This window comes from Bos javanicus, chromosome 18 (assembly GCF_032452875.1).
Source record: "Bos javanicus breed banteng chromosome 18, ARS-OSU_banteng_1.0, whole genome shotgun sequence".
Classification (NCBI taxonomy): Eukaryota; Metazoa; Chordata; class Mammalia; order Artiodactyla; family Bovidae; genus Bos; species Bos javanicus.
This window is the reverse complement of record NC_083885.1, coordinates 25,025,622-25,043,261: the sequence shown is the minus strand read 5'-3', so window position 1 is coordinate 25,043,261 and position 17,640 is coordinate 25,025,622. Positions and strand designations below refer to the sequence as shown.

At 40.6% G+C, this 17,640-nt stretch overlaps 1 protein-coding gene across 3 annotated transcripts in view; it reads right to left on the bottom strand.

The window, feature by feature from the left end:
• Positions 1–17,640, bottom strand: part of NUP93 (nucleoporin 93) — a 103,010-nt gene that overhangs the window by 36,707 nt on the left and 48,663 nt on the right. For all 3 annotated transcript variants that reach the window (XM_061387271.1, XM_061387268.1, XM_061387269.1), the window contains exon 4: positions 428–490. In XM_061387271.1, the coding sequence (XP_061243255.1) occupies positions 428–490 (63 nt within the window). The remainder of the gene's footprint in view (positions 1–427; positions 491–17,640) is intronic.

The window sequence follows — 17,640 nt, the reverse complement described above, 5'->3', positions numbered from 1 at the left end:
GTTTTTGCTTGTTCAAAAGAGTTTGGAGAAATTGCTAATTTAAAAGGTGTTGTAGAAGGTCAAATTTTATGACAAAAGGAAAATAAATTAGGGAAAATTATCAAGGATCATAACTGCTTTTCTGAATTGCTGGTTCAGTAGAAACCAAAATGCCATTTATACTATAACAATGAGACCAAAGAACTATCTTGTTCTCCCATTTCAAGATTAACTTAATGGTCAACTGCCCAGCCCAATGTTTCAGATGCAGTCACTGTATACACCAGAGTTACAAGCATGGTATTTTCCTCAAAAATGGTTACTGTAAAACTCCCCCTGGTGAACTACCAGGAGAGCTGGGCCTGGGACAGAGAATCCAGCTTCTAGAACCTGTACACCCCAGCATACATGCTGCCCTCACAACAGCATACATCTATGCATGTCTTACCCTCTTCCGGGACTCTTCGATGGCAGACAGCAGGGCATTGTCTTTTTCATTCTTTAGGAAGCCCTGGGAAGGAGGAGAGAAATGATACAACTTAGGTCAAAATTAATGAAATTAACCTTTAAAGAATCAAAGGCACACTGCAGGAAGAAGAAGAAAAAAAAACAACCATAGGGACATCTATTACCCTGCTTACCTTCACCCTCAACAAATGCTCTCAACTGGAAAATGTTACACTACAGTTTTGGCTATGCAGCCGGTCACAGTGCCTGTAACTGTTCTGGTCTACAATTTCTTCCTAATATTGAGGACGCCATCAGCCATCCTTCTGTTTGGGTGTTTTTCACTTGTTTATCAGTGGTTGGGATACTTGCAAAACCATTTATTTACACATTTCTTCTGGGGTTATGCTACGTGTGCCCCCTATTTCAGGCCAGATCACATATACTGTTTGTTTAACACAGCTGGGGGGAAGGGGAGCTGACCCACAAGGCTGGTTTTACATGCACAGGGTGAAATGTTTGTAAAATACAACTTCACGGTAACACAAGAGACCTAGTTTTACATTGTGCTCCCCCTATTTACTACTTGCATGGGTGACTTGATTTTAGACAAGTCACCCCGATTCTCTAAGCTGTAGTTTACTCAGATGTAAAATGAAAATTAAAGGAGATAATGTAATCAAGTGCTTTGCCCAAGGCTCAAAACATGTAGTTCTAGCATTAGGACTGATTAGATCTAGATCTGCTGGTGACACTAAAGCAAGATGCCCAGGGTGACTTCCTTGCCGCTACTGTCTTCATTGCTCAACCTGAGATCCTGGGGAGGAGAAGGGAGAGCTGCAGACACAGTGGGCTTCCATGCTGATCTCTAGGCTAGTACCTGGCCCTTCACAGAGGAGTGAACCTCACGGCTGGGATGTGGGGGCCAAGGAGGAACAAGGAAGACAATCCATTAACTAATAGTTGGAGATCAAAGCTTTAGTTGTAATGAAAGAACTGCCATCATCCTATACATTAGGTCCACCTGTACTATGGAATTCAAGGTACCTGCGCATCAACAACACTGTGGGTGTATTTATGTGTTCAAAATCATGTTTCTTTTTTTTTCAGAATCGTGCTTTTACTGTTCTTATTTTGGGAACTCTTTGGGGAACTATAATACAAAACAGAATTAAGCTAAAAGTTTCATGCTAAATTTTAAAACATTGATAGTTTTCTTGAAAACTTACTGTCGTGATTAATTGATTTACTGATCACTTATTTATATCTCAACAATTGTAACGTTTTAATATATTTTGTTCAAACAGTCCCAGATACAAGGCTATGATTCTTAAATTAAGAAAAAAACAAAAACAAAACAGGGGTGGGGGCTAGATAAGACTGGAGACATATATTTAAATAAAATATGACTGATCTTTGTACAATTCTCCACATCTGTCGTCACATCCCAACCTGGGCTAAGCACTGGAATGGACAACGGCCAGCAGATCTGGGAGCAGTTCTCTTGTTGGCGTCTCCAGGGCAGGCAGTCCCGAGGCAGCACTCAGGCTGCTCCAAACATCTACACTGACATTTGGGGGAGGTGGTCGGGTAGAGAGAAGGAAGCATTGGCCACTTGCCTACTAATATAATGGCCTCAGTAAGCCAGAGCACGTAAAACCTGGCACCCCATGGAATCCATTCAGGAGAGGGCAGCTTGTCATCACATGCTTGTTTCTGACCATTGCAAGGGAGCCAGACGTGAAATGATGGGAAGGATTTTAATGGACCTTGTTCATACCCTTCACAGTGAATGATTATATCAAGTAAACAAATCTTTATTATGATTCCCTTTTCCTGAGACGGTCTTCAATGGCAACAGCCAAAGGCTTTAGTGTCACAGTTTATAAACAAAGCTATAGAACTATTATCTTCGATTGCTGTTTTGAACAAAGGGCAGGCATGGTTTGTGCTTTGTTGCACTGTTTCATGCTGCTAATGATCAGGGTGGTGGTGATAACCACTGCCTGACAGGCCTGGTTTCAATTTTTTCTTTTTGGTTGGGGTGGGAGGGGCTGTGCCAGCTGCCCCACCTCCTCTCTGGGCTTCTCTGCTCTTCCCAGTGACCAGCCATCTCATTCTTTCAGCTGCATCCATGTCTGTCTATAACCCACATACACACAATTCAAACACAAATGCAAAGCAATAATCAGACATTTGTTTAAAAGCAACATAATAGTCCGTAAGAAACACAATTTCAAAACTTCTAAGAAATGAAATTTCAAGTAGTGGTTAAGAAACAAAAAAGAAGGAAAAAAAGGCATTATTGGAGGGGGTGCAGATTACTCTCTTCTTATAACCCTATCTTCCAAAAATCTCACTAAATAAATTAAATGAAGCATTTGTGCGTGAGAATCAAATTACAGATACCACCTACATATGAACAAAGACCACGAGCCACGATGAACCTCAACAATAGGGGCTGTTGAGCCAAGTTTACAAAATACACGGATTTTGATTTTTATTTTTTCATCCTTTATTCACTTCTAAAATGAAATGTTAAAATATTTTAATATATTTTATTTTTAAAAACAATGTATCAGTGACCTAACTTTTGAAAATAATCTTAAACGATTACCCAGTCAGAATAGTGCTGGGATCTGTGCGCCATCTAGTGGCAGTTAGATTCTTGTAAAGAACATATGTCTTAAGGAAAAACAACAAATTAAAGAACTAATAAGCTGGGCAAGAAAACACCTGCCTCAGTCCAAGTTTCCATGGGTCTCTTCTTCCACCTCCCTTTTCCATGTGCGTGTTTCCTGCTCCCGTGAGGCACCTTTCAGAGATATATTTCTAAAGCTTATCAGAAAATGGCTTTTCTACAGAGGTGAGCTGGGGCGTGAACAGTGTCACTAGGAGATGCCTTCTCTTCACAGGCGGAGCTCCCTGCCACACTGAAGATTCCTGGTCAAAGAGAAGGCCCAACAGCTCACTTCCTACTTGGAGACGCCAGCTGTGTAACTGGAACCCTCAGAGATTCTCATCATTAATTTCCCCTCTTTTTGTCAACAAGTGCTTTTTTAATTGCTCATAGTCTCCAACCCTTCTACTGCTGACCCCCTCAATAAAGAACATTCCATAAACATCTGCAGGCCTGCTAAGTAAGATAACTACTCCTGACTTCCCATCTATATATGCTCCTCTCTGCCAGAGTCCTGGAAACAGACCCTTTTCTAACTGGCTCCTTGAATGGGTTTTGGTTTCAAGCTTTCTGTAACATATAATAGCTTCTATTCAGGAAGCAATTAGGGGCCAGACACTGCTCCAAGCAATTCAAAGACATTATTGCTAATCTTTTAACAATATGAAAGAATAGACATCCCTCCCTTCCCAACCACATTTTACAGGTAACAGATTTCAGCATTCAACTAACACTGATAAAGGGTTCCCAACCAAGAAGAGGCAGGGGAAGAATTCAAACACAGCTCAAACTCTCAAAAGACCAACTGCTTCTGAAATACTGAGGGAATACTTCTAAAATTTAGAAAATAAAAATAAAATTTCCTTTTATCTCTAAAAGGATGGAGTCCAGGAGGGGAGCAAAATATCCTTATATTTGTTTCCTTCATCAATTACCAATTCCCCTTTATAGATGATGAAGTTAAAGGCTTTGAGAATACCAATTCTTACACCAGTACTAGTGAGAGCAAACACTTACATGGGTATGGTTATTACTCTGTCCTAAGTGTGTGCTGCACATATTTGGTTCTAGTCTTCACTTTTAACCCAATGCTCAAATGACTCTCAATAGTACTTAACTGGATAATCCTATAAAGTATCAATATGTTCTTAATATAGGTTTAAAAGTTGAAAGGGCTTTTGAGATGGTTTCCAGAGCTTCCATCAACTCTGAAACATTATGGTTCCATATTAAGATAACCTCGTTCGTAAGGAGTCAAGTTCAGACTCGGAATCCAAATTTTCTGACCCCTTTTCTACCTTTTTCCACTCTACCATGCAAGTTAGGATGAGATAAACAGCTATTTTATGCTTGCATATTTACCCTTCCCCTTCCCTACCTCACACAGGTGAGGAATGAAACAATAAATGTCAAGTTTGGGGCATTTCTTTAGAATAGTGTTTTTCAAAACATGCGTCAAAACTCTTAATTGGGTTATGAAATTAACTAGCATTTTAAAAATGAAATAAAATGCAACAGAGATATATGGTATGGATAGATGCTGTCTTGTGAAGCTTTCAATGATATATACTTATTTGTATGTAGAAGGGGTCATGGTGTTACATGTATTTCTCACTATGGATCACAGACAAAAGATGGAGAAATCACCGTTCTAGACTGTCCACGGTATAGTGTCCCAAAATACTGCTTTTACTGCTGTGGAACAATAACCACTGTACATCTGCACGAGTAGTATCTCCAGCCACGTGCTCCACCTTTAACAGAGGACGTGGGCTGTCTTGCAACATATACTGGCTGAGAACAATCTAGAATGCTGCTGCAAGGTAAGCCAAGTCTCCTATCAAAAGTGTAGTCACATCTCAGGGACCTGGCAGGCCAAACTGGCTTTTAAATGGCTCAGGTTGAAAAAGACAAGCATGAAAAACTGCCTTATTTTAATCACCACGCAGACTCTGGGTTTCAGAATATAAATGACTGTCGAAAAAGCAAGTGGGCAAAGGATGTTTGTTTTTGTCAAGTGGCCAAATTCTCTTCATTTATTTGCTTTCCAAAAGTAAAACGGTTAAGAAATAAGGGTCTCTGTGAGAAAAATTTTAGTATCCCCTTTAGCCAGGGAAATGTGACAGCAAAAAAAGAGCTTGCGTTGATGCCTTCACAGGCCTTTGCTTCCCACCAACAAGTAAGTGGTTTGTCGAAGAGTTACGTAAACGGTTTGAAGTAAAGAACACATAGATTTCCTGATCATTAGAAAATAAAACAAAAAAGAAAATAATTAGTCTAAGTTGGCCCCACAAAACAAAAGCCAGTTTACATGGTGCTCAAAACATGAAAGACCACTCTAGGCCTCTCTCCCTTCAACAGACCGACTGGCAATCTCCGGTCAGAATGTAAAGTGAGGCAGCCACAGCAGGCCTGGTTTTCTATCAGAAGGTATCTGACACGAGACACACACTGATGAGTGCTACAAAAAATCTCTCTTCTCTCATGGAATACATACAAAGTTAAAGGAAGTCAATAACCAACATCCCAAATCCAAATAATATTAACACAATTAAGCAGTGACCATACTTAATGGTCACTGTGGTTGGAAAAAAACATTGCCAAGATACAAGCAAGAGCTAGGAAGGCAATGGAGAAGGAAAGAAAAATAAGCAGGGCAAAAAATAAACTTAAGAAACAGAATAATCAAGAGAGTCTATTCCAAGATGAAACAAGAATTTCAATAAGCACTACAAGTATTCCTGAGAACTTTGGATAGTGAAATGGAAACATGTCCACTTTCTGTCAAGACAGCTGTACCCATTATTTTGCTTCAGCTCATTCTGAACAAAATATCACTCCCTTAACCTCTCCCAAACCTTCTTGCCAATTTCTGAATGAATGATCTCTTCTGAAGTCTTCTCTTGTAAAATTTTTACAAAGGCAAAACTGTTACTTAAGGAGAAAGTGAGGAAGGACAAAGCAAGATACTGTTTTCAGACAAGCAGCAGAAACCCTGCCAGCACTCTGCCGCTGGGCTTATCAGATGGTGTGGACACGCTTTTCATTAGCTCCCTTTGTGGTGCCTACAGAGAACGCCTCAAGGAATTTTTCAGGTGCAAAGAGATATTCACTACTGATAAAGTCCAAAAGACGAACAGAGAAATTTGAAATGGGGGGCATTTTTCAAAATTTGGGGAACTTTCATTTTGTTTTATAGCATGGTTGGTTATTTTAGGAGATCAATATTTAATGCATTAAAACAAGAAGATATAAAAGCCCACGAGAGACCAAACTCCTTTTGTAAGAAATACAGACTAAACAGCAAATCCAAGCTTTATTCACCAATTCAGATATTTACAGTAGGTTTCACCGCTTGTTTTCTACAAAAAATTTAATATTTTAAATTGTTCACAAATTGTATTAATATTTTTCAGATCGCATTAAAAAGAAATACATATATGTACATATATTTGTTTTTCCAAGAAATACCCCTGCAGAAACAGTGCTAAGATCTGCCACTGTCAACTGTAATACATTTTTAATGCTGTTGTATGATTTCTCACTGTGCATTTATGCAAAAGCCTAGCCACCCTCATTCAGCAGGTAGCAGCAGATGCTGCAAGAGTGGCTCTGGTGTTTGTTCCCCCATTTGCCAGATCAGCAGACCCACTGGCCCACAGGCAGCTCTGCAGCCACAGGTGGCAGACCTCGGTGCTGTGTGAGCACCAGGCCATCTGTCACTCCTTAGGCTGCAGGGTCCCATTTCGTACATGGTTTCTGCTGCTGGGCTAAACAAAGGGTCACACAACTATGTGCTGGATTTGGGTCCATGAAGGCGAAGCAAATCACTTGCTCCCATGTAATTCAAATTGGTTTACAAGATGGTCTACAGGTTCTCACAGGCTGAAGAGAACTCAACATGTGCAGAGAGACTGTAAACCCAAGAATACACAGCTCTGAGCATGCTTCCTCCTGGGCCCACTTGGGGCCTTATGGCAGCACTCTGATGCAAGTGTACTGGCTGGCCTGGTCTCTTTCAGGCATGTCAGTATCACCGTGACACAAATCCATCTCACCTGTGTCCTCTGGAAGAGTCACAGGCCTCTGAGAGAACCACTCATATAAGTCTGTCTAATAGCTTTTTGTGGCTCCTTCCCTATTACCCTATCCATTGCACAAGAGAACAGAAAGAAGAGGGAGGAGGTGGAAAGGGAGAGAGAGGGGGAACAGGAAGGGGAGTTGAGGGAGGAAAAGGAATGAGGCCCTCAGGCCTACCGCTTCAAGAATTAGCCTTCCTGTTTCAGGAGAGGGAGGAGGAAAGATGGGCAAGGGGAAAAATGGAGGAGGAAGGGAAGAAGGGAGAGGTGGGGGTGGAAGAAAAGGAGAAGGGAAAGGGGAAGAGGGGGAGGAAGGGGAGGAGGGGGAGGAAGGAAGGGCAGAGGAGGAGGCAGAAATAACTATCATAAAACAAACACCCAACTTCCGAGATATTCAGCACTGGGTAAAGAAAGCATGTGAGAGGTAGGACTCACTCTGATCCAGAAGGGAAGTCACCTCTGAGAAGGAGACACGGCATTCCTGCGGGGCACTAGTGAGGGGTGCACGGATGCTTGCACACTTTCCTTGCCAACAAAGCGTAGGCACACTTTCCTTGCCAACCAAGCGTAGGCAGGCAACTACTCTAGACGCCTCTTCTGGTTCTGCACCAAGGCTTCAAGCTGGGGTTGCTTATTGGCACATCTGGTTGCTGTACTTGGAGGATAAGGCCAAGGTTAAGGTCTGCATTCCAGTGAGAGCCATGTAAGTCTCTTGTGCTCCTGCTTAAAAACCAGTTCTGTCCCTTTTGGGGGGCCCAAGCCATCCCCGTTATCTACCTCTGGTCATCCGGGAAAGGGAAGCGTCCAGGTCAGGTACTGGGAGACTCTCTGGGGTGGGGGGCAAGCAGTAAGGGCATAATATGAACGAGTGAAATAAAACATGATGGCCATTTAGTCAGCTAGGGGGGAAATGTTTTTCAGCAGAAATCCCCTCTCCTCCCAAATGCAGCAGAGCCCTGCAATAACCTTTCAGGGTTGTGTAAGCAGCTCTCCCCGGCTGGTCACAGGAGGCCTGTGGAGAGGATGTGACTTGCTTGGCGCAGATTCCCACATCTCACTGCTTCCAGAAAACAAGCCAGAGCCCGCACCTCAGCGATGCCGCAGGATATGCCCTGCAGTAGTCGCTGGGCCTCTGCTGCGCCCCCACCTCCACTCCTGGGAAGGAGGGGGCCGAAAAGTAAGAACACTAAAAACCAAGGCAGGGAGGGAGCGGGGAGGCCAGCCAGCCAAGTGCTCTCAGACTCGGAGGTGGCCCCATGGGAGAGAGTAAGGACAGCAGCTCTGAGCAGGTTCTCTCCTCTGCCTGCCTCTCAAACCCGGACCCTGGCTCCAAACCAGCATACCTGTTAGAGCAACCCTTCGAAGTCACAAGAACAGGGAGGATTCTAAAGAGGAAACTTTTCAATCTAGCTTTGTGAGTGGAATAAACTGTGTGCCAAAGTATGCCCAGCTGAAGAACCCTCTCCTCACCCAAAGACTAGATCTAAAAAATATTAATCCCATAGCCACTCTTAGGTGATGGAAAGATAAGATAAGGAGGATATATTAAAGGATGATAAAAATGTTTTAATGTGTCTTTGGGGAACGGATTTCCATCTTGGAGATGGATTAGTCCACGTTCAAAGAACTTTAGGTACTAAAACTGCTCTGCAGTATGAAATGGGAATGTATCAGTCATGGCCTTTATCATGGCCAAAGTCCCTTCCCACTGTCCTCCCGCTCCCAACCCAAACTTAAAAGAACTTATTAGAAGAATCCTGTATTATATATATAAAAAAATACAGGTTGCCTGCTTTGTCAGATCTAGTGTCTTTTCCCCTTGGCAACAAAGTAAGGCTCGGGGGCTATGAGAAGGACAGGCAGCAGAGGGTGTGTCTCTGAGGCAGTCAGGTGGGAGCTGAGTAGTGTTTGCCAGGCTAGTTTCCACTGTGCTCAAGATTAAGTCTGAGTTCTACTTAGCAAGCTCAAGGAGCGCCCTTAGCGAAGACAATGTTTGGGAACCACGTGTCATATTAATTCCCTGCTGGTACACGGTGTCAGTCATTCACACTGCAGTCGAAAATCCCAGCTCCTCCTGCTATGCAGCACTGCTTATGCTGATGGGATCGGAGCGCTGATCATCATGGCTGTCACAGAGAAGGGAGGTTTGGTTCTGCTGCAGTTTCTTCTCATTCAGAAATTCTTTTTCAAAAATGTATTTGTTGGGAAACCACTAACAGACTTTCTCTTTTATAACTTCCCATTGCCTTAGATGGAATCTGTCATGGTACCCCATTTGCCTCCAGTACTTGGGGTTTCACACACTCTCTAAAACCTTAAGTTTGGAAGCGTTTTGACTTTACCCTGTCAGACCTGAGGGAATACTGCAGGATGCACTCACCATTGTCACTGCGGGTACAGAAAACACCAAACACTGCTTAGCTAAAACGGCAAATGCGAGCAAACAGGAGGGGAGAGAGCAAGACCATTCTTCAAACACAAATTGCCTGAAATAGACAGGGAGGTAAAACCTTTCACCCAGCCTATGCATACTAGGAGAAAAGGGGCAACCCTGCCCCATGGTACCCCTCACACCTGGAGAACAAGAAGTGATCTTCTGGGAGGATACATCAGAATGCCCGTGCCCATGCCAGGAGACAAGTACTTCACCCTGCATGCCAAATCAACAGAATGTACCTAAAAGCTCAACCTGTAGGATTTACCTTGTTTTAACTGTTTGTTTATAAATGTGTATCGTCTACATCAAAGGATCGGAGGACTCCAAGCAGAGCTCCATAAAGCTATTTCCGACGAGACCGAGAAGGAACATCTCTGGGAGAAGGTTGCTTTGCTGCAAGCTCAATCCATTAGATCCATCACCAACCAGTAAGCCCACAAGAGAAACAGTCAAATGCAGGCAGATGCACAGCATAGATTATGAGTCTGATGGCCTGGATTCAGGCAAAATTGACTGCTTTCCAGACATATGACCTTGAGCAAGTTGTTTAATGGCAGTCAACCTTGTTTTACTTAACTGTAAGGATGAGCTGATTATAGTACATAAACTCTAAAGCCAGTTCCAGAAATTCTAACTCCATGAAAGGTGGGAACAGGTAAGAAATTGGCATCGTCATGACTGTAGCTCACTTCCAAAATAATCCATACCTTAAACTACAAAAGAAATACAGCAAACTTCGTTTTCGAAGGCAGTTGACATACATTTCATACTTAAACTAATCAAAGCCCACAGAGAGCTAGAAAGAAAATCAGAATCAAAGACAAATAACGTTTTTTCCACAGGAATGCCAGTTTCATCTTGCCATAAAGGAGAAGCATACTGTCTTGTTTTCTGAAAAACCATCCTATACTGAAAGGAGTACATTTTCCCAATTAAAAAAAAGAAGAAAGCACAAAGCAAGGAAATTCAGAAGTCTTAACAAAATACTTATTTAAATTTTTGTTTTATCCATATTTGCTACCAATTTCTTAAAAGCAGCAATCGGAAGCTATCTAGATACAAGTGCTAATTAAGTCTTTACTTCAGGAAAATCTCAAAATTTCTACCGTTTAACAGAGTAAAAAGTAACTGTAAACTGGCAAGGTAGTGCTGCTAGAGCTATCTTCAGACTTGACTGAACGAAGATGACCCGTGCGGCCCACCTCTTCTCACAGGGCTCCTGGGGACGCCATTTTCCTCCTTCCTCACTGCCATCTTAGTGCCACAAACGTCTCTTAGCGGGCTGGCCGACAAGCTAGCTTATCTACATTATGGCACTGCCAGAGCATTCAAAGGTTTGATAGAAACATATTTTTTGCAGCAGAAAGAACAGCCTCTGACTCTCTACTACCAGCCAGGCTAAAATTTCCACATTAAAGAGATTTAGGAATCGCCTACAAGTACCAGAAATGCAAGCCTCTCCCCAGTAGCCACTCTTGAGTAGACCATGGAGCAGACCATGGTGAAGGTAAAGAAAATGGAAAGCAGCTGGGTCTCTGCTATGTCCTCAGAGTACCTGGTACACAGCTTACATAAAGCCAGGGAAAGAAAATAAGACCAGCATCTTTAACCAAGTTTTACTTTAAAAATGTCAAGGGAAGGCTTTGTGATACCCTTTATGTCATCCAACCAAACATTTATGCAGGCAAAGATGCAGTTAAGAGGAGTTCTAATTTGCTGTCCTCCAAGTCTTTTATTTCAAAGTGCAAGCCTTGTAAAAACCAAAGGAAAAGAATCCCTTTGCATTCTACTATATACAGTAAACAATTAATATATTAAATGTCTCTTTCAGGGTTAGTAAAATTATATTGAGATCTAGGCTCTTACGCGACAAGCATAAGATTAATGCAAGATTTACGGAATCTTTATGGGATTCTAAAGAGGGCTTAGGAAAACTGAGCCTTCCAATTTCAATGAAAAGACTGATGTGAAAATCCTCCTCTCCCCTAGTTTCAAAAACATCTCCTAATTAGAGAAAACAGCATTCAGTGAAGAAGATGAACAACAGCTACTGCAACAAGACTTGGAAGAACAGCTGGCTTTATAAATTTGGTATCAAGTTAAAAGATACCTAGTTCTGTGAAGATTCAACTCCTGAAACAGCTACTAAAGTATTCTGAACAAATTCTTCATGGCACAGTTTACTGTAAAATACACTTACTATAAATTCTTCAGGGTTAAGTGCCTTTGAAAACATAAACACACAAATCAAAGTTAAAATCCACTTGTTTCCTCTTAGTAACAGCATAAAGGAACAAAGGAAAAGCCGAGTCAAATCCAATTAATTTTAAGAATCAAGATTTCTAAGCTTATAATCACAAACAAGAGTTTTCCACAAGTAGCTTTGAAGTCAACTATTAATTAAACAGAAGGCACTAAAAATTGTCCCCATTAATGGGAGTGAAAGCCCTCCATCATCTACTGATCTTTTAAGGACAAAATCTTCTTTTGTTAAAACATTTTCCCTATATATTTTAATCAGCCATTATAGATCATTAACATTGGAAGCATTTTCTTAAAAAAGAAAAAAAAAAAACAAAACAACCAACCAACAATAAAACCCCTAAAATCCAGCAATTTTCTTCATAAATGGAAAACCAATTGTAAAAGACAGTGAAAAGAAGCCGGAACTCTCATTAACTTAAATTACCAATGAATACTTAATTAAAAGCATGTATTAAAACCACTTACAAAACCTATATTTCAAGTACACATATATATCAATATATATCACCCTTGGTTTCCAACACATACATAAAAAATACATCTAACAATCTCTGTTTTATACCTTTAATATTTGCAGTGTTCATTTTAAAGTCTATTTTGTCCATTCAACCAAAGACAAATTTTCAACTTCTCACTGCTAAATGAGTATGAGAAATACTTACTGTAGACAAAAGGATTCCATTTTCTTTCTGGGAATGCTCTCCACCCTCCTACAGAACTCTTCTGTGCAGTGTGCAATTGCATTTTTTGACTTTTACAGTAACAAAGCTCGCGTGCCACAGAACCTAATGTAAATGAAATGGCCCTGCAGCTGCCTTCAGAACTCAGCTCACCTCAACCATGATACAGCTAATTGTTAAAAATGGTGGCTGAGACATTTTCCATACATTAAATTAAGGAGCTCTGATGAACGCACTGGCATCCTCCCACTTCAGACAAAGGAAAATAATTTGCAACTGTACCAAGGCACGGATAATTGAGTCATTTCCTATACTGGGTCAGTGTTAGAGGTTTCCTCCATCTTTACAAAATGCAAACCACAGCTCATTGTCTCATCCCAGAAATCAATTCATTGCAATGCTGCACTGGGTCACAGTTTTAAAGCAATCTTAGTCCTGGGTAAATCTACACCTCCAACACCGAGACAAGTGAAATTCTCACAGTTCCTCTCTTCCCTGGGCTGTTCTCTTCTATTCCTCACTTGACAGTGCCTCAAGTCTTCCTATTGTTAAGAGTACAGAAAGTCCCACACCTCTGAAGGGAGCTAAATCTCTTAACTAGGTGAGCAATTTCCAAGTCCATGCTTTGCAAAGAAGTCCAGACCCTATGGGTCCCATGACACAAATACATTCCTTGGGATAAAAAGCTATGTATTGTTGGCTTTCTTTTTTGGTGGTGGTGGTGGGGGGTTGTTTTTAAGGTAAGACAAGACAATCAAGCTGCTTTTTAATGCTGAATCAAAAGCATTTTATCTCTGATATTAGTCAAGGTATTAACAGTGGTACAAGCAACAAACCTTTATGGTTTTACCACCCTCCAGATAAGGCTTAGAGGACTCGGAAAGTTTTTCATTTCACTTATACAAATCATGATCTCTGCACCAAAAATTGGAAATATACTTGAAGTGTTCATATCACACTCTTCTGAGGACAAATTTGGGATAGGAAAAGTCACTATCTCAATTCAAATCACCTACATTTGATAACACTTAAGAATCCACATCTTTGATGCTGTATTTAATTTTCATTTAAAGTCTTATGCCAAAGCACTACTTGTGAGATAATTCCAGATACCTTGAATAGTACTTTTTCCCTATAACAAAATATAAATGACTGAATTCCTTGGTAAACCATGCCCCCCCCCACACACACACACTCTCTCTCTCATCTACAAACCCAAATGATTTGATTTTAGCATAGAAAAATTCTATTTTAATTATTTTATCTCATGTAAGAATTCTACACTTCACATGGATCTTTTCAAAAAAATCCTAAAGAAAGTCCACACTACTTACTACTTAAAGATGAAGTCTGCAAAAATCCTAAATAATCGACTATTTAAATCTTTAAGTGAATGCTTATCTGCCCCACCCAACAGATTTTTTTTTTTAAAGAAAAACGTTAGAATGACAAGGCACAAATCTGAATAATTCCCAGGAGAATCAAGTACTTTTTCTATCAAATGAGTTAAATGCTTCTGAATTCATCTCAAAAATTTAAACAAACCAAGATCTTATCTTTCAGAGGTATTGCAACAACATGCTATTAATGTATTTACTATGGCACATTAATCTTTTTTTAAGGTGCGTTAATCTTAATTTCTCTATGAAACACAGGCAATCCTACCTGCAGCTCTCCAATTTAAGGAGTTTCTCCAATTTAAGGAGACCGGTCGACATTGTTGGTCACTGCAGCTCTTCCATACCTTCTATGTGGGATGAGCTCTGTCGGAACCAGTGCTCAAGTTTTCCCCACTCCAAACAGCCAGAAATGAGCAGGGGGAGGAGAGGAGAGCGAGACACAGGGAAGAGAGAAAGAAGAGAGAGTACGAAGAAAAAGGAAAGGATAGCACCCTGCAAATGCTGATATGACTGAAGCACTGAAGAGTCTAATTAGACAATGAGATTGCAGGGTCCCCTTAAAAAGGGTGCTCACAGTCCCCGGGGCAGAGCATCATCACCCGTGTTGCCCCACACAAATTCAGAGAAGTCAGCTATCAGTTTGAAAGCACAAACTGATGGGAGTAACAGTTTATAGGTTACAGAAGGGTATTTTATTGTTAACGGACTGTACCAAGTTAAGATTTAAGAGGGGGAGAGACAACATGTAGGCAAGGAATGCTATGATACTTTTTTTTTTTTTTTTGACCCAAGCCACTGCAATTACTCTGATGTGAATTTTTGATGACTTCCGACATCTTGCATGGTTAATACTCGCTTCAGCTGTCATGTTTGGTTAATGTGGAAAATGCATTTGCTGCATTGTGATGCAGTGCTGTGGCCACAGATTGTAACACCAGTTGTGAAGCTGGTCCCTTAACTGAGCAGCAGGAATTTGCACATGCCATGATGCTAAAATAAATGGTAGTTAAAAGCTTTTATACAGTAGCAGGCAGATTCTGCCATTTTAGCCTGCAGAACGTGTAGTTTCTACCTCCACAAGCATCTCAGCTCACTGCGCCCTCATCAATTGCACTGTCCTTCAAACAGAACGGTAAATTCACCATCTTATATGTTTGGCCTCTCAGTAGTTAAAAGATTTCAATACTGTTTAAATAACTATTCAGATTAATTATAGCTTTGAACAGAACCGAGGTTATTTGCATTTCAGGAATATACAGCCAAAGAAACTGTCAGTGACACAGGAAAATGCAGACCTTTTATTAACATATGCTCAGCTCAACTGTCACTTCTCTGTACAACATTTAGGGGAAAATATATGATGTGTAAATAATGAATATTTCCATACTACCATAATGGTTTTTTTTACATGTTTCTCAGAAAGGGATTTTTTTCCTCCTTAGGTTTTAATGTATTATCTGAGACTTAAAGACTATCTCAAAATACTAACGTGTTTTTTATTGTCACTAAAAGAAATTTAATGCAGCAAACAACTGTGCAATTACAGGAAAGCTTGTGCAAAAGCAGAGATGAAACTGCACTGAGAACCAGGCACGAGAGGCCAGTAAGGTAGTGGACCATCATTACAGTGCAGATTGCAAAAGAAAAATCCTTCTTTTCTGCAAGAGAAAGATCCTTCCACCTTCAAAAACAAAAACCACAAACCCTACGACTGCAACTGTGTTGGCTGCAAAACTAATACCTATACTGCAGAACGTGAAGGACAGACACATGATTTGCCAATTTTACAACATTTTTATACAAATATTAACTTGGCTACTTAGCATCTAGAATTTGGCTACTTAAGGTTCTTATTCATCTGTAACAATCATTTCGGTATTTTAAAAAAGCAGAACCAAGTTACAGACTTTGTTTTTTAAAAGAAAAACAACTAATATAATCAACTTGTATTTCTTACATCAGAACTTTTGCCAATTAAATGCTCAGAGTTAAGGTGTTTCAGACGTTTCTGCCTTGAAAAAAAGAAAACTAAACGGAAAAAGAATGAACATAAGAACACACTGGTGTCTGCACAGTGAATAACAATGAAAGAACTTATGTTACTAACATAAAAACGAACCCATGATTTCCTTTGTTTTATTCATTGTGATAGCACCAAATGCATAATTTGGAGGTGCATGTGTTAACAAGAGCTGTAAAACTGAAGAGCTTTCTAGTTCTGTTTCTTCTCCCAACTTAAAATTAACTGTACCAACAACGCTATTTGGTGCCATAGCAGATGTCACAGTAGTTGTAGCTAACATTCAACAATTCAAGGTTTTTTGTTTCAGACCCAATACAAGGTACCACTAACGGCTCAGAAACCACATAAGCAAGGAGCGGGGGAGAGAGGGAACGTGTGTTGGGGGTAGCTTTGAAATTAACCAGGCTCAGCTTATGCTCCAATTACTGAACAAAAGACAATCCTGGGGGACCTCTCTCTGAACCAGTGCAAGAAGCAAACTCTTTTGTTTCTGATCAAATAAATACAGCATTGGAGCATAGTGGATATGCAGCAAGAGGAGTCTCTGCCTGGGGATGGAAGGGGCAAGAGAAAAAAAGAACTCAGAGACCCCAGTGTGGTTACAGTCAAACCATTTCACTGATGGTTAAAACCTATTCCTGAGGGAGACATCTAAAGTTCACTACAGGAGACTGAGAAAACCCCCTTCATTACTTAAAAAACCCCATGTCATTAGAGCCACATTTTTCCATGCCACTGTGGCCAAAGAAATAAACTAAGAGGATACACCTTGTTGCTAGAGTAAACTGTGAGCCAGCTCAGCCTCAATCTGTGAGTAGCCCAAGGAGACCAGATGAGCTGCACGGTATCTTGAATGCAAAGGACCTCAGAGTAGAGACTACTGAGAAATGTTAAGTGATCTGCCTCAGACCCCAAGCCCATGTAAGTATGGGGAGGTCGCTAAAACACTGAAAAGACGACCCCTGACAAAGGAAGTACTTTTCCAACTGCTGTGTCAGTAGATGAAGTAATCCATTCCTAAATGCCTATTTGGTAGTCCACTGTTTAATTCTGTGTTTTGGCTTTATACAGCCCTCAGCATAAAAACTAAAAGAGAAAATGGTAGACAACTAGTGGACTCAGTACTTATTAATACAACAGTCGTAAATGGGTGTGCTTATTTCACAAATGCAGAGACAATGTAGGATTCTTCCTACCAAAGGGGATCGATATGATCTTTTCAAAATCCTCTGTATACTGCAACATTCTGAAATACAATGGCACCTAACTTGTACATCAGATACACATACACTCTGTGTGAAAAATGCAGACAACCCAAAGTGTAAAAACAGATGGATCTTACTACCACAATGACCAAGGTGCATTCAGGTCTTTATGCATTTGAAAGATCTCCAAATTTCTGGTGAGGGCTCAAATTTTTAAACACTATTCCATACAAATTTCCAATGAAGTATGCCTTCAGATAGTTCCTTAGAATTCACTGTAATGAGAATCTTTAATAGAAAAGTTTCGAGTTCATTGTTTTTATTTCCATCTCTCTATAGATTCTCCCAGTTAGTCCATTAAGTAACTTCTTAGCAAAGTACAGGTACAGGACCAAGAAAGAGAGAAGAAAATTTCCAAAAATAGTAGCAACACTTCCTCCAACCT